Here is a 20,441-nt window from a genome sequence, read left to right on the forward strand (position 1 = left end):
CCCTGGGTTAGGGCTTCTATATCCTTATGGTTCTTACTGGCACTGGTTGGAGTGCAGAGACATAAGGAAAGATCATATTCCCTCCTCCAAACCCACCCATGTCCTGAGATCTTCAGAAGAGACCCTTCTCTCCATCCTGTGCCCTCACTGGCATGCTTGGGGGTGGGCGCGGGAAAGGGCCTTATCGGTGGTGGCTCCTCCCACACAACTTTGGAACTCCCTGCTTAGGGAAGCTACGCTGGTTCCTTGCTTGCTGCCTTTCTGCAGACAGTGGAAGATCCTTCTCCTTCCACCCAGCTTGGGGAAACTGACTACTTCTAGTGAAGGGGTTGGGGGTGTGCTATATCGATTGCAATTCTCTGTGTGTTTTTAATATTGAATATTCTATTTTAATAGTGTTTTTATTGCAGTTATCTGCATGTTTTTAACAAAGCTCCCCCTTTCTATGATCAAAATATATATTTGGTATTTATTTCTTCCCTTAACTGTTCTTATTTTTAAGCCACCTATATGCTGCTTGAGTGTAAAAATAAAATAAAATCAAAAACTCTGAAAGCAGGTATTTAACTTTAAACATGCGGCTTTTATTTTATTTTTAATTTTGCTTTTGTTTCTGGCGACCAAACCACCAGTGTTTGTTACTGTCATATACAGTGGTACCTCGGGATGCAAACGGGATCTGTTCTGGAGCCCCGTTCGCATCCAGAAGCAAATGTAGCGATAGCACGTCTGCGCACACGCATGTCGCTTTTCGCCGCTTCTGCACATGCACGTGACATCATTTTGAGTGTCTGCGCATGCGCAAGCGGCCAAACCCGGAAGTAACGCGCTCTGTTTCTTCCGGGTTGCTGCGGAGCGCAACTCGAATACGCTCAACATGAAGCATATTCAACCTGAGGCATGACTGATTATATATATATATTGGCAGAACCCGAATATATTTCTAACGCAGTTGTTTCAAGGGAAACCGCATTGTTATTATTGCTGCTGTTATTTTTAAACACACACACAAACATATAGATGTAGATATACTGTATAAAATTATCGGTAGTTCTTTTTAAACAAATATATCTATATATAATTATTGCTAGTTATTTTAAATAATTATTGTGTGTGTGTGTGTGTGTGTGTAATTGTTTAAAATGACTAGCGATAATTATATATATATTTGTTTAAAAATAGCCATTTTATATATAATATGCAAAATGTGTGTCTCTATCTACCGTTACTTTTAAACAATTTAATATATGTGTGTGTGTGTGTATATTTGTTTAAAAACAACAGTAGCAACGACCATAACGCAAGTTCCCCCTGAAACAGTTACATTAGAAATATATTGGGTTTCTGCCATTTCGCCTTCGGACTGACTCTTGCCCAAGGCAACTCGGCGGAGCCGTTCCCCTCGAGAAGCCCGCAGCGCGTCCCTCTACACTTTTTCTCCTCTGCTATCTCTCTAGGGATTTGTTGTCTCGGGAGTTTCCCGCGAAGGCGCCGCTTTTCCCCCCCTCTTCTCGCGATATTTGGAAAGCGCGCGGTTTTTTCCCCCTCCCCCGCCCACTCCGCCGGAAGCGCCGCGAGGCATTCGAAACCCGGCGCGAGTCAGAAGCGGCGGCGCGATGCCCGTGGAGGAGAGCGGCGGAGCCTCGTCCGGGAGCCACGCAGGTGGGGAGCCGCCAAGGGAGGCCGGGCTGCCTCCTCAGGGTCCGGGGGGAAGAAAAAAATGTTTCTTGTGGGCTAAGGGGTCCCCTGAGCATGTGCAGAGCGCTCTCCGCCTCGCCCGCCCCCCCCCCCAGCCAAAAGCCCGGGAAGAAAAGCCCAGCAGCAGCAGCAGCAGCGCCCTTCTTTTTATCGCTTATTGTGGAGGCGGGGCTGCCTCCCGCAAGGTTGCCCCAGAGCATGTGCAGAGTGCGCTCCCCTCCCCCCAAAAAAATAGCAAAAAAAAACAACTCGAGAAACTATCCGAGCATCGGCAGCGCACTTATTTTTTCTCATTTATTGTTCTTTGCACGCCGCCATCGCTTTGGCTCGATGGTAGCTTTGGAAGCCTGGAGGAGCTCTTTATATATCGGTATATATAACTATATTTATAACTAGCTAACTATATATATATATATATATATATATATATATATATAAATATAAATCTGTATCTATATCTAAATATATCTATATATCTAAATATATTATAAATATATTATATATTATATTATAGTAAGTATATTATATAAATATATATTTATAATTCCTATCTATATATTAAATATAAACATGCATCTATATAGATATGCGAGAGGGGGGAAGTCAGAGAGGTGAAAAAAATACGGGGCTGGTGTTGGTTGGTGGGATTTTAACCTCCTTCATGAGGATAAGTAAGAATTTAGCAAAGTAGGCTGCAGCTTTCCTTCCCCCCCCCTCCAAAAAAAGAAACAAACAGAAAAGTTTGTAGCACTGATCCTCAAGCCAAAGTACAACTTTTACTATCCTGCTATTATTTTCCACCTCATTTCGCTTTGTAGCTGGTGACCGGTATCCATTACTTGTTGTTTGTATTGTTCTTGATGAACGCTATATTATAAAGAGACAACAATGGGGGGTCAACGGAAGAATTGGGGGGAAAGATGGTGGTAAAGGGATGGAGGTCTTTTAAGATGGAGGATTCAGGAGCTAGAACCAACAAGTACTGTGTTTTATATATGGTGTGTGTGTATATAAACACAACAAGAAGCAACAGGTACTCTGTGTGTGTGTATGTATGTATGTATGCGGGTGGCGCTGTGGGTTAAACCACAGAGCCTAGGACTTGTCGATCAGAAGGTTGGCGGTTCGAATCCCCACGGTGGGGTGAGCTCCCGTTGTTTGGTCCCAGCTCCTGCCAACCTAGAAGTTCGAAAGCACGTCAAAGTGCAAGTAGATAAATAGGTACCACTCCGTTGGGAAGGTAAACGGCGTTTCCGTGTGCTGCTGGTTCGCCAGAAGTGGCTTAGTCATGCTGGCCACATGACCTGGAAGCTGTACGCCGGCTTCCTTGGCCAATAAAGCAAGATGAGCGCCGCAACCCCAGAGTCCACACACACACACACACTGCTGCCCCTCCCCCTGGCCTGCTTTTATTTTTGCCCAGGTTAAAGTGTGCCCTAGACCCATGTTAACGGTTTCCTAGTCATGCTTGTCTTGTGTTTTTGCTCAGGACACCTGCAGGAAGACATGGGTGCAGAAGCTGGAGCCACCGAAATCACAGCAGCAATGTTGCAGGAGGAGAAGCAGCTTGAGGCAGAAGGAATAGAAGAGGAGAGGCAAATAATGGAGAAGGTAAAGTGCGTTTGCTGCAAGTTGACCGAGGAGAGTTTGGGTTTAAGGGGGGTGGAGTATGCAGTTATTAATAAACAATAACTAGAAATCCTTTTATTTGAAGTATTTGTGTCCTGCAAATAAGAAACACAGCTTGCGTGGAATTAAAAGCAGTCACAGCTGGCTTTGTGACTATGCTGCAGTCCAAACCAAGGTGATTTTTAGATACTTGTTTCAACTTGTAGGTTGAAAAATTTGCTATAGGCATTGAAGTGAGCTCCCTTCTACCTGGTACTGCCTTGTTGAAAAATTCCCATAATCTGTTAATCACTTAAGAACCCAAGAAGAGCTGGATCACACCAAAGGCCTGTCTCCCCTATCCGGCATCTGTTTCCCCCGCAGTGGCCATCCAGAAGCCAGTGGTAAATCATGCCCTTAGTTATCACTTGCATGATGGAAATACAGTGGTACCTCAGGTTAAGTACTTAATTTGTTCCGGAGGTCTGTCCTTAACCTGAAACTGTCCTTAATCTGAAGCACCACTTTAACTAATGGGGCCCCTTGCTGCTGCGTTGCCGGAGCGTGATTTCTGTTCTCATCCTGAAGCAAAGTTCCTAACCCGAGGTACTATTTCTGGGTTAGCGGAGTCTGTAACCTGAAGCGTATGTAACCTGAAGCGTATGTAACCCGAGGTACCACTGCATTGGGTCATATCTAGGGCTGTGTGCTCAGAGCTCGCACAATGGGACTTGCATTTTGTCTCTTCCCCCAACCCTCTGAAGCAGATTTCGAGGATGTGCAGGGGGCTTCAGAGGAGCGATGAGGAAAGTTCTGTTGCACATGTAGAATTGGAGCATTTGATACAGCGTAAAGTTCTAGGTTATGGGACGCAGGTGGCGCTGTGGGTTAAAAACCACAGAGCCTAGGACTTGCCGATCAGAAGGTCGGCGGTTCTAATCCCTGTGACGGGGTGAGCTCCCGTTGCTCGGTCCCTGCTCCTGCCAACCTAGCAGTTCGAAAGCATGTCAAAGTGCAAGTAGATAAATAGGTACCGCTCCAGCGGGAAGGTAAACGGCGTTTCCGTGCGCTGCTCTGGTTCGCCAGAAGCGGCTTAGTCATGCTGGCCACATGACCCGGAAGCTGTACGCCGGCTCCCTCTGTCAGTAAAGCCAGATGAGTGCCGCAACCCCAGAGTCTGTCACGACTGCACCTAATGGTCAGGGGTCCCTCTACCTTTTAAAGTTTTAGGTTACTTAAGAAATTTTAAGAGATTAACATAAAAGTGTAGAATGGAGTACCATCTTGTCCCTTCGAACAGCCCCATTTACAGCTACCTCTGAATGTTCTGGTGGGTGCACCACACATGCTCCAAGCAGCCTAATTCTTCAGGCCACTCTTAAATTGAGGATTTTCTTCCCTTCCTGTTCAAGGCAGTGAATGTAATAGAGCTGGTTTAGCAATGTGACCATAACTTACCCAAAATACAGAACCAGAAAAATAAAGGGGCATCGTAAGACATTTTTCCAAGGACAAAATTGTCACAGCCTTTCATTTTCTTAAGATTTTTTTGGACATATAGCCAATATAAATACAGTGGTACCTCAGGTTAAGAACTTAATTCCTTCCAGAGATCCGTTCTTAACCTGAAACTGTTCTTAATCTGAAGCACCACTTTAACTAATGGGGCCTCCCACTGCCACCACCGCGATTTCTGTTCTCATCCTGAAGTAAAGTTCTTAACCTGAGGTACTATTTCTGGGTTAGCGGAGTCTGTAACCTGAAGCGTCTGTAACCCGAGGTACCACTGTAGTCTGTAACACCCCCCTCTTTTTTGACTGAAGTGTCTAGTGCTTAATATAAATTATTCCCTTAAGAAAATAGGTTACTCTGATGGTTCCCCTACTTTCTTGGGCCCTTTTCTCCAAGGATGGAGGAGACGTTTTAAAGAATGGGAATAAAATGTATGGCATTTGCTGTTTCCCTTAAATTTGATGCCTGGCAAGTAAGCGTGTGTTCAGATGCATCCTTCTTGCTAGGGCTTCCATCATTTAGATTAAGGAAATGTTGAGTAATGTAATCTGGAACTTTAAAAAGGCCCTACATAAATTGATTGAGGCAGCTCTTCCATCATGACTAGTGCTGTCCCAGAAGGTGATGTTGATTAATCCTTGCATTATGGTTGATGTTGTGACCCAGGTACAATTATTGTAAAATACCGCATTTCAGATTTAAATTCTTTGGGGCAAACTCTCCAGAGATTCTTTGAAATAAAATTTGGTTGTGATGAAAGACAACAACCAGGCAGAGGGCCTTCTCGGTAGTGGCGCCCGCCCTGAGGAACGCCCTCCCACCAGATGTCAAAAAGAAAAGTAACTACCAAACTTTTAGAAGACATCTAAAGGCAGCCCTGTTTAGGGAAGCTTTTAATGTTTAATAGGTTATTGTATTTTAGTGTTTTGTTGGAAGCTGCCCAGAGTGGCTGGAGAAGCCCAGCCAGATGGGCGGGGTATAAATAAAAACTATTATTATTATTATTATTATTATTATTATTATTATTATTATTATTGCAACAACAAGGTTCATCCCTTTAGAAAGAGGAAGAAAAGGCGTCCAACAGCAGCACTAGCTGCTTTCATCTTATTAAGGCCTACGGTTAAGCTGACAAATGCAAGCTTCCCATACTCTGTTTACCCCTCCTGGTCCCTTTGGACCTCTTGTTTGTATTCCAAAGGCAGGGAATTCAGAGCATAACTACAGCAGGTGCAAAACGAGTACAACCATGGCTTCTCATCAGGAAACTCTGGGCAGTTTAGTAGTGTGAATTCTCCCAGGTTTAACACAGGTATATTTCCAATACTTCTTGGGGAAAGCTAAAGAAGAGTTGAGTGACCTCGGGTTAATATTGGTTTCCCTTTCTATTGACAATGTGCTGTGCATTTTAATGGCTGCAATAATACCACACTGAGTTACTGCTGATAATGGCTTCTTGTTTGTCTCCTAGGCTCGCATGTCCTGGGACAGAGACTCAACTGAAATGCGCTACAAGAGGCTTCAACACTTGCTTGAGAAAAGCAACATCTACTCGAAGTTCTTGCTGACCAAAATGGAACAGCAGCAGCTGGAGGTAAGTGTGCTCAAAAGTTGGAAGTGAATAAATTAGACTTGTGTGTCTGATAAAGTACATTAAAAAAGTAGGTTGATGTGAGCCTCAGGTTCACATGCCTGCCCCTCTGGCTTTGAAGAAGGGTTGAGAACCTTCCAGTGCCTTTATGATTAGCCGCAGTTTGTTTTTTCCTGAATTGAACAATGGTTAGTTTTAAATATTGTTTGTTTGAAACAAGCCTTCAAACAATGGGTTATGAAGCTGGCTTATTGCAGCAAACCATGGTTAATATTTACCAAAGTTTAGAACTCGGGCGTTGATGCAGTTCTCAGGACATCTTAGCACAGCCATTGAGAGGTATCCGTAACATTTTGGACACTCAGCATTCATCATAATAAAAATGAAGCTATTTCTATATTTGGTCTCCTTTTTTACTTGTGTAGACTCTTGAAAGTTCAATTCTTACGCATAATTTCAACAGCATTCATTTAACACTGGCTCTGAAAGTTGCAAAACAGTACATGAAGCAGGGTAGATTTAGAGTGTTGTTTTAAACTTTTAAGGGACGCGGGTGGTGCTGTGGGTTAAACCACAGAGCCTAGGACTTGCTGATCAGAAGGTCGGTGGTTCGAATCCCTGTGACAGGATGAGCTCCTGTTGCTCGGTCCCTGCTCCTGCCAACCTAGCAGTTCGAGAACATGTCAAAGTGCAAGTAGATAAATAGGTACTGCTCCAGCGGGAAGGTAAACGGTGTTTCCGTGCGCTGCTCTGGTTGTCCAGAAGCGGCTTACTCATGCTGGCCACATGACCCGGAAGCTGTATGCCGGCTCCCTCGGCCAATAAAGCGAGATGAGCGCCGCAACCCCAGAGTTGGCTACGACTGGACCTAACGGTCAGGGGTCCCTTTACCTTTAAGCTTTTAACAAGTCTGCTATAAGGTCATTTTAAGAATGGAGATAGAATGGTTTGTTTCCCAGTATCACATTTAAATATGTTAAGTTTGTTTTGCTGTCCAAACATTCCCTTCTTTCAGATACTCACCTGCCTGCACTATTTCCTCCAGTATTTACAGAATGTAGACGCACTTTCTCAAAATGCCACTGTAGTAAAGCATGCTTGCCTCTTAGTGTAAAGAAATAAAAGGAAACAAATTCTTTCTTGCAGAATAGATGTTTCACAGCCATTGGGTGGCAAGTGGAATATTTCCTTAACTTGGTGGCAACTTTTAGATCTGGACCCTGGATATAAACATGTCGACATAAAATGCCTGTATTGAGGAGCTTAGAGTCTTTTTACTTGCTGTTAATAAGATTGGTAAACTGTTGTGTGCTTTCAGCCTTGTTCCTAGGGTGCATTGGACATTTAAATCTGTTGCGGTATTTTTCGTCCCAGTTTTAAAATGCTTGAGAGATTTGGTGGATAGAAACATGTGCGTTCTTTTTCTTTCTTTAAGGAGCAAAGAAAGAAAGAAAAGCTAGAAAAGAAGAAAGCATCACCAAACACTACAAAGGTAAAATAATTTTCATTTGGGAAATTCTTTTCTTGAGGAAAAGGTTGTTTGGGTGATAGTGGGAGAAAGTTACCGTATTTTTCGGACCATAGGGCGCACCCAGTTTTTAGGGGGGGAAATCAAGGGGGGAAAAATCCCCCCCAGCCCCAAAGAGCAGCGTACAGGCTGCGCACAACCTCTCCCTGCCGGAGGGGTTGCGCGCGGCTATGGCACAAGCCAATGCAGCGAGCAGGATGGATCCCGCTCGCTGTTTTGGCTTCCCCTTTAGCCCCGTGCAGCCTCTCCCTCCTGGGAGAGGCTGTGTGGGGCTAAAGACTCCATAGCCCCGTGCAGCCTCTCCTTGATGGGAGACGCTGCACAGGGCTTTCCTGGCTTTACTGGGAGGTGGGGGGATTCACCCACCTACCGCAAAACTGGCCGAAGCCGCGCAACTCCTTTAAAGAGATTGCGGCTTCTCCTGGCTTTTCTGGGAGGTGGGAGAAGGGACTGATGCGGCCATTCAGTCCCTTCTCCCTCCTGTGGAAAAGCCCGCAAGAGCGCACGGAGCTTGTGTGCAGCTCTTGGGGGCTTTTCCCACCTGCCTCCCCCCTGTATTTGCTCCATAGGACGCACACACATTTTCCCTTGCTTTTTAGGAGGGGAAAAGTGCGTCCTATAGTGCGAAAAATACGGTAAGTCCCTGGTTGAAGGAGATAAGAGTGCCTTGGTTACCCAGGTGGAAAATGGGTAATTTGACCCTGTTGTTTCTTTTGGAAGAACCACTGGGGGCTGGAGGAGTCCATAGCCTGTGGGTACTGCTTTTCCTAACTGTGTTCTTGGGTTTGAAGCATGTTGCTGTAGCTGGACTGCTTCTTAACAGCTTTGGTTGGCTAAACCATCTGCTGGAAGATAGAGACTCTACTACTTGAAGACTTCTAGATATGTTCTGTGTGGGGCTGACTTGAGAAAAAAGTATTTCTGAAACCCTTTGGCTATGCAGCATTGGTCATGCACAAGAGTAGACCCATTAAAATTGGTGGGTTGATACTAATTGGCCCTACTCAGAGTGTAACACTGTTTTTTATTTTGTTTGTGTTTTATTTTTTTAAAATTTATTATTATTATTTGATTTTAATTAATTTTTATAATGAATATTTTGAATGTGTGATTATTTGATTGTTTGATTATTTGATTATTGTTAGCCGCCCTGAGCCCGGCTTCGGCTGGGGAGGGCGGGATATAAATAAAATTTATTATTATTATTATTATTATTAAAAGGTCAAATACTGTTTGATACAGCAAAGCAATATTTGTTTTAAAACATATTAAAGAGAGACCCTTGTGTGTACATAAAGTTCTGTTGCAATTGCTTGTATGTTCTCTAGTTTCTGACCATAGTGGTGATGATGATGATGATTTTGAAGATCGTTGGAGCAACTACCTATACCCTTTTACACTAAAGTATACTTTGGAAAACAGTGTTTCCGTGCACTGCTCTGGTTCGCCAGAAGCGGCTTAAGTCATGCTGGCCACATGACCCGGAAGCTGTCTGCGGACAAACGCTGGCTCCCTCGAACTATAGAGCGAGATGAGCACCGCAATCCCAGAGTCGTCTGCGACTGGACCTAACGGTCAGGGGTTCCTTTACCTTTATACTTTGGAAATAGTTTGTGGCCAGGTTTTTATGTAAAATAATGGAGAAGAATTGTTTGCAGCAGTGATTTCATCATTCTTATATAAAATATAAGTTTGTTAATGGTTTTGTCCTAAATGTTTTGCTTCAGAATGAAAATGATGGAAGAGAAGGCAAATTGGGTAAGACTTGTGACATTCTTTAAAAAAATCCTGTAGTGTTTTTGCTGTTAAAACTTCAGCTGCTGATTCCTGTCCAATATTTTGTTGCAGCTACAAAAAAGAAGAGAGCCAGAGAAGACGAAACCTACAGTATTTCGGAAGTCATATCGAAAGAGGTAAATAGCTAGGGTGAAAATCCACCAAGGTTATTGAGTGATTTTCATGGCTATGTGGAGATTTTTCGTGATGCAGGCCTGTCCGGTAAACAACTCTGAATTTTCAGTTAGGTAGAATCTTTACAATATCTTGTTTTAAAGGCACAATGAGTTGAAAGGGAAACCCATGTTATCAAGGAGAACAGAAAAGGTTTTCAGTGGATATCACCATTTACTTTAATACAAGGTACTGCTCCTGGTGCATTCTGATTTGGGTAGAAGAGCTGGCATTCTTAAAATACAAGCATAGCTGGGATTTGATCCACTTGCCTCAGGAGGTGGTGTCTGTACCTGGAGGGAGCCTAAAATGCCATTTTGTTTCTTCCTCCTACCTGCATGCATCGGCATGTTCCCAGGCAGCGCAACAGGATGTTGAAGCTATGAGCAGCCTCGGCATGCCTCCATAACCCTGTCAAGCCCTCCCTTGCTACTCCCTGTGTCTTGGAGCAACTTTAGCTAAGCAGAGAGAGAAAAGAGGATATGGAGGAGGAGGAGGAGGGCAGGGCATCTCTGAGAAGGGAAGATAGGAGCAACCTGACATGGACAATAATAGAGGGGTAATAACCTCACTCCTCAAATCTTTATGAAGACTGCAAGGCAGAAGCACATGAGCCACGGACTCAATACTGACATCTCCACAGGGACATAACCGTTTTCCTAGTGGAATTTTTTGAAATCGACCCTCAAGTGCAGCCAAAGGCAATATATTCAGTCTTGCGAAAATGAAAGCACATCTGTATTTTGGAATTGTTAAATTTCGCAAATAGGGTGTCAAAATGACTAGGTAGAAAATAATCATACCATGGTCAAAATTTCCTTATTGTGGCCAGATAATTCTGTCACTCGATATCATATAGGCGCTGTCTAGTTAAATTATTTGCTTTACTGAAGCCCAGTGTTAGTAACTGTTCTGATAAACCAGAACAGTTTTGGTTGACAATTTTAGTCTCAAGCGCTCTCATGACAACCTGGCAATACTAAGGGTAGTAGATCAGTGGGGTTTAAATTTAGGCGAAGCCAATAATTAAATGTCCTACGCCAAATCTGTAATTCGACAGAGGGGAGGTTAGCCTCTAAGTGCAATCAAGCATTTGGAAGACAGGATGGAACAGAAAATAAATTGCCCTATATAAAACAGTAGGATCGCTGTGGAGTTTGGGGTACAGGAGTGCTGTTGATGGTTCATTCTTCTCATTAGTCGTCTTGCTCCTACCCTCGCTGGCCACAGGCAGATGGCTTCACTTGCAGAACAGGTTTTTCTGAACCCTTTAAAACACTCTGCTTATCAGGAGATGTCGTTCCAGTAGCTGTAACCGCACTGGCAGCAGCAATAACTGCTTCAGACGGCACAAGAAAACCGATGGTACTTAGCTCCGCATGCTGTTCTCTTCCAGTGTTTGTATTTCTGAGAGAGCTTGTTCGGAGCGCTTTAGGCCAGAGCTTTCCAATCTGTGTGTCACGACAAACGAGTGTGTCGGCTGCAGCGTGTGGATATGTCATGCGAGAGTTCCCCACACTCCTCCCGGGGTTGGAAAGGGTTTAGTTTAACCTCTGGTTTGCTAATAAAACTGAATCACCGTGTCTAAAAAGTGTGTCACGTTTGGAGAGCTCTGCTTTAGGCCTTCTTACAAACAGGCACAAGCCCTTCTCAGTGGAGGTTTAGAATCTCTGTTCCATATTTGCAGACCAGGCCGTCTGCTTTGTCTGGTGTTCCTGGACTCCTGGGGGGGGGGTACTATTGTCTTGTTGTCCTTCTACCTCAGGGGTCAGCAAACTTTCAGCAGGAGGCCAGTCCGCTGTCCCCCAGACCTTGTAGGGGGCCGGACGACATTTTGAAAATAAAAAGATGAACGAATTCCTATGCCCCACAAATAACCCAGAGATGCATTTTAAATAAAAGCACACATTCTACCCATTGGGCTGGATCCGGCCCCAGGGCCTTAGTTTGCCTACCCATTTTCTACCTGTTCCACAGGGATGAAGTTAGTCCCACTTTCATGTCATTTCACAGGTGTATTTCTCAGCCTCTTCAGAGGTCTTCCTGTGTGCACCCCTGCCAAGTGAAGGGAGACAGAAGTCCTTCTGATCACTGTCTTTTTTAGTGTTCCAAACAAACAGGTTTTGCAAACTAAGCTGCTGATTAATTGTTTCGTCTGCCAGAAAGGAGACTTTTGTGCTGCATTTTCATGTGTGGTTTTTTTAAAAAAACGTTTGGATTTTAATAGTCATTTTTACTCTGTTTTGTAGGCTGCCCAGGACCATATAAATTTAGTAAAAATAACAATGCACTCCTCCCCTCCCCAGATTTTAGCTAAGGCTTAATGAAATTTTGCTTCCATGATCTAGGTTAGGGGCACAGTGTCCCATAGGAAGACAAAAGTGTTGGCTGGATGTGGTGAGTGATGAACACCCACATTCTTTCTGATTTTTTGCTAACTGGCATCGTGAGTGCTCGCATGGAGTAAATATTGTAGATGTGCATTAGCATGCTCAGCAGTGATTCTATATATTATACTGTATATGGATGGTGTGTGTGAATTATATTCATGTTGTGTTAAATGTGTGTGCCCTTCATTTCCTTCCATCTGGCCTTTTAATATCCTTTTTTGTTAATGCACTGTGGAATTTTATGTTGAAAAGTTCATTTAAAGTTGTCAACAAATGATTTCAGAGTTGTACTCTTTCCTTTTTCGGCAGGAAATCTTGTCGGCAGCAAAGAAAAGCAGAGTTGAAAATCAGGTATATCAGCTTGTTTGTAAATACTGATTGCCTTGGAGTTACACATTTCCTATCAGAGCCTCATGTTTCGGTACATAAATGAGCATGGCACAGCAGCCTTTTGCTTGTTTCTGAAATTTCCTTTAACAACTGTGAAGATGGATTTATTACATATCAAAGAAAAGTACAGTGGTGCCTCGCTAGACGAAATTAATCCGTTCCGCGATTCTCTTCGTCTAGCGGTTTTTTCGTCTTGCGAAGCAAGCCCATTGACAGCTTAGCGGATTAGTGCTAGAGCTGTCAAGCGGCTTCCAGCGATCAGCTGTTAAGCGGCTTATCAGCGGAACAGCTGATAAGCGGCTTAGCGGCTTAGGAAAAGGGCAAAAAAAGCAAAAAAAAACCGCTGGGGGACGCAAGATTTTTTCGTCTTGTGAAGCAACCCCATAGGGAAATTCGTTTTGCGAAGCGCCTCCAAAACAGAAAAACCCTTTCGTCTAGCGGGTTTTTCGTCTTGCGAGGCGTTCGTCTTGCGGGGCACCACTGTAGCTAGAGGAGAATCTAAACTGGATTATTTTTAAGCTATTTGGTCTAAAGACATGTCAGTACAACAGAGAAAGGAACATAGAAACTCCTCCCTTCCATGGTTCAATTAAGTTTGTGGAGAGGATATATTTTAGAAGATTCGGATAAAGTGACATTTTGATGACTTGGATTGTGATGATAAAAGATGCAGCACATGAATACATGCCTATTCCCTTTTCTTTATCCGTTTTAGTTTTCCTCCTCCCATTTTGTATCATCATGTTTGATGGTGTTTGTATTTTGCCTTCATTTATAAATTCATGGCAAGTTTGTGAAATATCTGTCTATAAACGTCCTTCTGCAGAATGAAAGCTCTCCTCCAAAACTATGTACAGAAGAACTCCAGAATAACGGGGACTCAAATAGCATCATCAAGGACAGACTAGCACAGGCGGTGCGTAACACTGCCAAGCAGTTCGTCGACCCAGTACGGAAATTTAACGGGCAGCCCGTGCCTTTTCAACAGCCCAAGCTCTTCACTGGAGGAATAATGAGGTGGTACCAGGTTGAAGGCATGGAATGGCTTAGGGTAAGGATTGAACTCGACTCAAAAACTTATTCGTTGTGTTATAGAAGAGTAAAAGAAGCCATGTTTCCAGTTGGCTAGATCTTTGGTGCAGTCGCTTGCAGTTAGCAAGTACTTGTGATACTGATCTCAAACATTACAGTGGTACCTCGGGTTACATACGCTTCAGGTTACAGACTCCGCTAACCCAGAAATATTACCTTGGGTTAAGAACTTTGCTTCAGAATGAGAACAGAAATTGTTCTCCGGTGGCACGGCAGCAGGAGGCCCCATTAGCTAAAGTGGTGCTTCAGGTTAAGAACAGTTTCAGGTTAAGAACGGACCTCCGGAATGAATTAAGTACGTAACCAGAGGTACCACTGTAGTCTGATCCAAAATCATTCATACGTGGAATAGATCCATTGAAGGCAGTGGGCTTAATTTCAGTGGATCTACTTCTGAGGTTGACTTAGCTGGATAAAAAGGTAAAGAACCCCTGGACAGTTAAGTCCAGTCAAATGCAATTGTGGGGTTGTGGCGCTCATCTCGCTTTCAGGCCAAGGGAGCTGGCGTTTGTCCACAGACAGCTTTCCACGTCATGTGGCCAGCATGACTAAACAGCTTCTGGCGCAACAGAAGCCAGAGCGCATGGAAACGCCGTTTACCTTTCCGACACAGCGGTACCTATTTATCTACTTGCACTGGCGTGCTTTCAAACTGCTAGGTTGGCAGGAGCTGGGGCAGAGCAACGGGAGCTCACCCCTTCGCGGGGATTCAAACGGCCAACCTTCTGATCAGCAAGCCCAAGATGCTCAGTGGTTTAGACCACAGTGCCACCCACATCCCTTTCTAGCTGGATATCACCCATTGGCTTCATGGCTTCACTTTTTCTATCCCATAAGCTCCTTAAATCTGCCTGTGACAAACAGAACACTTAAGCAGTGGTGGACTTGGGTACTGTGGGGCTATGTGCGAGGGCAAAATCCCCCCCCCCCAGCCTTTGAGCTGCCTTCGTAAGGCGAGTAAAGAGGTGCTCTGCTTGGTGAACCCGAACTGCGAAGGCACTAACCAGGCTTTGGGAAGGAGGAGAAAGGACTCTAGGTCCCTTCCATGTATGTGCACAATGTTCTTTGTTGCTTAGTCGTGTCCAACTCTTCATGACCCCATGGACCAGAGCACGCCAGGCATTCCTGTCTTCCACTGCCTCCCGCAGTTTGGTTAAACTCATGCTGGTAGCTTCGAGAACACTGTCCAACCATCTCGTCCTCTGTCGTCCCCTTCTCCTTGTGCCCTCCATCTTGCCCAACATCAGGGTCTTTTCCAGGGAGTCTTCTCTTCTCATGAGGTGGCCAAAGTATTGGAGCCTCAGCTTCAGGATCTGTCCTTCCAGTGAGCACTCAGGGCTGATTTCCTTAAGAATGGATTGGTTTGATCTTCTTGCAGTCCATGGGACTCTCAAGAGTCTCCTCCAGCACCATAATTCAAAAGCATCAATACACCGCCCTAAATCCACCCCTAACTTGACCACAATTCATGCACCATTCCCCACGATGCCTAAGAAGCTTTTAACTGAGGTTTGATGGTAGTTCCTGACTTAACAGTAATGGCGGCTGTTCCATTTCCGGCGGATGCCACTTCTAGAGACTTGGATATTGAGTAAATGGAAACTGAAAGCAGCTAAGCAGCTCTAAAGCATGGTTTGCCTGTACATCGGAAGCTCAGTCCAATAATCACTGTTACCAATATTAAGTAATTCTTGAAAACAATAGGCTACACTTGTGAAAGAACATGAACTGGATTGTAAATGTTGGGCAAGTCAAATTTCAATGATATCCATTAATCGGGTGTAAAGAAAATGTTTTTCTCTCTCTCTTGTATGCAGATGCTCTGGGAGAACGGCATCAATGGCATTTTGGCTGATGAAATGGGCTTAGGAAAGACAATCCAATGTATCGCAACAATAGCATTGATGATAGAGAGAGGGGTCACTGGGCCATTTCTGGTATGTGGTCCCCTCTCCACACTTCCTAACTGGATGGCAGAATTCAGAAGGTTTACTCCTAAGGTAAAAAATGACTTTTAAAGTAATAGAACAAACCTCTTTTTAATGAGAGAACCACATCCTGCATTGCAGGGGGGTTGGACTACATGACACTTGAGGCCCCTTCCAACTCTACAATTCTGTGATTTCCCGGGGGAACTTTTAGCTACTTCCAAGGCTTCTGGAATTGGTCTGTATGTATGTGTGTTAAGGAGCTTTGCCAAGCGGTTGCAATGATGGGATAAGAACTGGCTTGCTTAAAATGACAGTCTTGGAACAAGGTCCACTCATTTCAAGACCTTCCAATCCAACCAGTGTATTGCAGTCATAGACCAGCAGTTTTTTCAAGCTCTTAATAAATTATTTTGTGCTAGTTCTTAAGGCAGGCATATCCAAAGTCTGCTTTGGGGCCCAATTCGGCCCTCCAGCCGGTTTTATCAGGCCCCTGTGTCAGTTCATTTATTGCTGTCAAATCCTTTTAAAAAGGTCAATAAACCTTGGGGGGAAATCCTAAAAAAAAGCTCAACTTTGGTCAGCCCTCATGCATGTTCACTTCCATCAAATTTGGCCCTCTTTGAAAAATGTTTGGGCACCCCTGTCTTAAGGACTTTAAATGTCTTATTTGTTAATGAGGATGTGAGGGGCAACAGAGGAGGTGTTGGAGACGTGGAAGAGGACCGTAACATTTAGTTAAATTAGTTAAACTAAAAGACTGACTAAAATATTCCCCTGACTGGACAGCACATTGAAAACACTGGCTTTTTAAAATACTTAAAAACTGTAGGTGATAAGTACCATCTTACCGAAGCATCGCCTTCTGTATTGTTCTCTGTTACCTGCTTTTCTTTGCTATTGTTGAAGACCTTAACCTTATTATAATTGGTACTGGTGGTTGTTGCTTTAACCCTGTTTCCCAAACATATGGAGAGAATGCCTAAATAAATCTTACTTCCGGGTGCTGCTGAGCTGTTTGGGGGAAATCGTGTTGAGAGTTCCCCTTAAGGGTTTTTCTTGTTCGTTTCTGCAAACCTTAGGATTCCTCTCAGCTTGCTGATACCTCCCTCATGCATGAATGGGGTTTTTTTTTGGGGGGGAGGGTTTGGCTACATAAGCAAATTACATTCACATCCTGAACTTTGGATACGGAGGAAGTGTTGGGGGAATTAATGGCGTTTTAATACTGTACCCATGGCGTCTACATAGGATTTGGTTGACACTTTTGTTTTTTAAAAAATAATTTTAGGTTCCTATAATGCTGTATCACGGGACCCAGCAAGAACGGCGTTCGTTGGTTCATAAAATCCGAAAGAGAGATGGTTCTCTAAATGTTCATCCCGTGGTCATTACTTCTTTTGAAATAGCTATGAGAGACAGAAATGCCCTTCAGGTGTGTAAGAAAATGCTATTTCATAAGTATGGTCACTCTTGGTCCTTGACAGAACCACAGCGGATGCTATGTGTGAATTAGGATGGGTCGTTAAGTGTTGAAGGCTCAAAGTTATCAGTTTTGTGAAAGGTGGACAGAATAAAATGGCATCATTGTACCAATAAAAAAAAGTAAAGGTAGAGGACCCCTGACTGTTAAGTCCAGTCGCGAATGACTCGTGGGTTGCGGCACTCATCTCGCTTTACTGGCCAAGGGAGCCAGCATACAGCTTCCGGGTCATGTGGCCAGCATGACTAAGCCGCTTCTGGCAAACCAGAGCAGCGCATGGAAATGCCGTTTACCTTCCCACCGGAGCAGTACCTATTTATCTATTTGCACTTTGACGTCCTTTCAAACTGCTAGGTTGGCAGGAGCTACGACCGAGCAATGGGAGCTCACCCCGTCGCGGGGATTCGAACCGCCGACCTTCTGATCAGCAAGCCCTGGGCTCTGTGGTTTAGACCACAGCGCCACCCATGTCCAAAGCTACTAATCAAATGGCACGTATGGCAAATGATGAGTTGTGTTGCTACTTGTGGTAATCAGTGCAGCAGTGCTGCATATAAACTACAGACGCACCGAGGACAAAGTTTAAATTTACAGCAACTATTTATAGTGAAAGACCGCCTCACCTCATACGAACATGCCCAGCCTCTGAGTTCTTTGGGGGAAGCCTTTCTCTTGGTCGCCCCACCCTCGCAGGTGTACTTGGTAGGGATGTGGAAGAGGGCCTACTTGGTGGTGGCTCCTCCTAGATTACTTTGGACTCCCTCCCTGGAGAAGCTAGACTGGCTCCCTCCTTGTTGTCTTTCTGCCAGCAGGTGAAAACCTTGGTCCAATAGGCTTATGGGAATTGACAGCTTTTAATGAAAGGGCTGTTGCCTTGCTGGTTTTATTCCAACTATCTGTATGCTTTTAATAGAACTTATATATTTTATCCTATTAATGTTTAATTGTTTGTCAATGATGGGGAAAGCAATGTTTTTATTTGTTCTGGTTTTTATCTGTGAGCCGCCTTGAGTCCCTGTCAGGGGGAATGGTGCGGTATAAATAAATATATAATAATAGTGGCTGTCTCTATTAGTATTATAACATGCTAAATTATGTTTTAATTGCTAAATTATGTTTTAATTTAAGTAATGAGTCTCATGATTTTCTCTTTTAGAAAACAGAATAAAGCAATATAAAAGCTATGGCAAATTGCTAATATATCACAGCTAACTAATCCAGTCACTATCCTTTTTTTGGGGGGGGGGTGAAGTGTGCAATGGACAGATTGACACAAATGAAAAGTATATTTTAAAAAGTATGTTTCTTCCCCTTTGCTTGTTGGAAATTTTGAATTTCCACTTCTGCTGGAGGGGAATCGTCTCTAAACACAATGCACACAGTAAGAGAGAATGATGATGAAAAGTTATAAGCCCTGTTTGACATCTATTAGCTTTTGGTGGAAAAGAAGGGCATATGGATGGATGGATGGATGGATGGGTTTTTTGTTGTTGTTTTTTTACGTAACCAGCGACTTCTCTTCTCCAGAACTTGTACTGGAAATACTTGATAGTGGATGAAGGACACAGGATTAAGAATATGAATTGCCGCCTTATACGAGAATTAAAACAGTTTCGCACTGACAATAAACTTCTGTTAACTGGAACTCCCTTGCAAAACAACTTATCTGAGCTTTGGTCCCTGCTTAATTTTCTGCTTCCTGATGTGTTTGATGACTTGAAAAGGTAGGCAGTGAACCCCCCACCCCTGTGTTAAAATATGATATAGCAAATGTCTGAAGTTTGGTAAATGGCTGACAATCCCAGACAAACTTCTAATACCGGAAAATAAATATATATCTTCAGCAAAGCAGGCTATTCTTACATAGATTGCTCCCACCGTTCTTTCTAGCAGACGGGGTTAAGTTAAGAGGTACTTTCTGTAGGAAGAAGCCCCTTCCATTTTGGGCCCTGTTTAGCTCCAAAGCACAATGGCATTTTGTCACATGGCAAAGTATCCTGGCTTTCCCTTTCCACCCTTCTGTGGAATAGTTGATGGGCTGTCCTTGAAGACTAATCAGTAACTTCATTTTGTCCAAAATGCCGGTGGCAGATTACTGGCCAGGATTCTCATGCCACACACCCCCCTTTAAAAAAAACAAATAACCCAGCTGCCCTGGCTGCCACTTGGTTTTTAGGCCCAATTTAGCATTCAAAGCCATAAAGAGCCCAAGTCCCAAATACCTGAAATTCTGCACCCTTCCCTACAGACCCTGTCGGGTGCGGAGATTGGCAGAGACAGCCCCCTTTTGATAGTTCACTCCTGCGAAGACATTCCAGATCCCGAGCTTTCATTTAAAGACAGGCAGACTTTCTGGTATTTGTTGGACTTTAGATGTGAAGTTCTGCTTTAATTCCTTGTGGAAAAACTAGCCTGCTTCCCTGTTTCAGTGCTTTATTTGTCCAGCTCCCTAAAATAAATAAATTCTGCGGGTCTGGGCATTCAGAGTTTTGGGAGCACAGTATAAACTTATCCTGAAATGACCTTATTATATACATGTTTAGTTTTTTAAACATGTAACGTTAAGCTAATATTTGATCCAGTAATTGCAGGTTTTGCTTTACATAGGTTTTCAGGAAATGTACTTTCCTCATTCTGAAACTCTGGCTAAGGCTGCATGCAGGGATTTGGGTGTGTAGTGGATTTTCTTATGGAAGGATATATTATTGCACTTGCAGGGGATTTAATTTTCGGTGTTGAATTCAGTGCCTTGATTATCAAATTTCTAGATTTTAAGAGGTGTGGAAGCTTTTATTTCAAGGAAGGGGTGAGGATTGAGCAGTTTCAGCTCCCCGCATTCCTCTTTTTACCTCCCTTAACAAGCCGAGTAAATTAAGGCAGCAGCAAATACGTTCAAATTTGGATAATCTATACAGGCCTTTGCTTTTTTTAGCACAGAACCCACCTGCACATCTCACCAGTTCTTAAATTTGTCTCCCAATTTTGTTTCCTTCACCACAGCTTTGAGTCCTGGTTTGACATCACTAGTATATCGGAAATAGCAGAAGACATTGTTGCTAAGGAAAGAGAACAGAACATCTTGCATATGCTGCATCAGGTCTGTTCCGATTGCTTAAAGTGAGCGAATCGTCTGAATGGTAGCCTGTTGGTCTGTTGAAGCAAAAACATATTGTGGCATCTTTGACAAGCTTATTATGACACACACAAATTCAAAAGCAAATGCCACTATAACTGTTAGTCTTTGTTGGGCCTCAACTTTGGACTAGCCTCA

The 20,441-nt window shown here is 43.7% G+C and overlaps 1 protein-coding gene across 1 annotated transcript in view; it reads left to right on the forward strand.

The window, feature by feature from the left end:
- The first annotated feature begins 1,527 nt into the window (after positions 1-1,527).
- The window catches only part of HELLS (helicase, lymphoid specific), a 31,577-nt gene continuing 12,663 nt past the window's right edge, over positions 1,528-20,441 (forward strand). The window contains exons 1-12 of the mRNA XM_083738314.1: positions 1,528-1,662; positions 3,188-3,309; positions 6,290-6,412; positions 7,845-7,901; positions 9,665-9,695; positions 9,786-9,850; positions 12,587-12,628; positions 13,494-13,718; positions 15,577-15,759; positions 16,979-17,122; positions 18,698-18,894; positions 20,171-20,267. Coding sequence (XP_083594440.1) covers positions 1,617-1,662; positions 3,188-3,309; positions 6,290-6,412; positions 7,845-7,901; positions 9,665-9,695; positions 9,786-9,850; positions 12,587-12,628; positions 13,494-13,718; positions 15,577-15,759; positions 16,979-17,122; positions 18,698-18,894; positions 20,171-20,267 — 1,332 coding nt within the window. The 5' untranslated portion in view covers positions 1,528-1,616. The remainder of the gene's footprint in view (positions 1,663-3,187; positions 3,310-6,289; positions 6,413-7,844; positions 7,902-9,664; positions 9,696-9,785; positions 9,851-12,586; positions 12,629-13,493; positions 13,719-15,576; positions 15,760-16,978; positions 17,123-18,697; positions 18,895-20,170; positions 20,268-20,441) is intronic.

Source organism: Podarcis gaigeae, assembly GCF_964106915.1.
Source record: "Podarcis gaigeae genome assembly, chromosome: 5".
In the NCBI taxonomy this organism is placed as follows: domain Eukaryota; kingdom Metazoa; phylum Chordata; class Lepidosauria; order Squamata; family Lacertidae; genus Podarcis; species Podarcis gaigeae.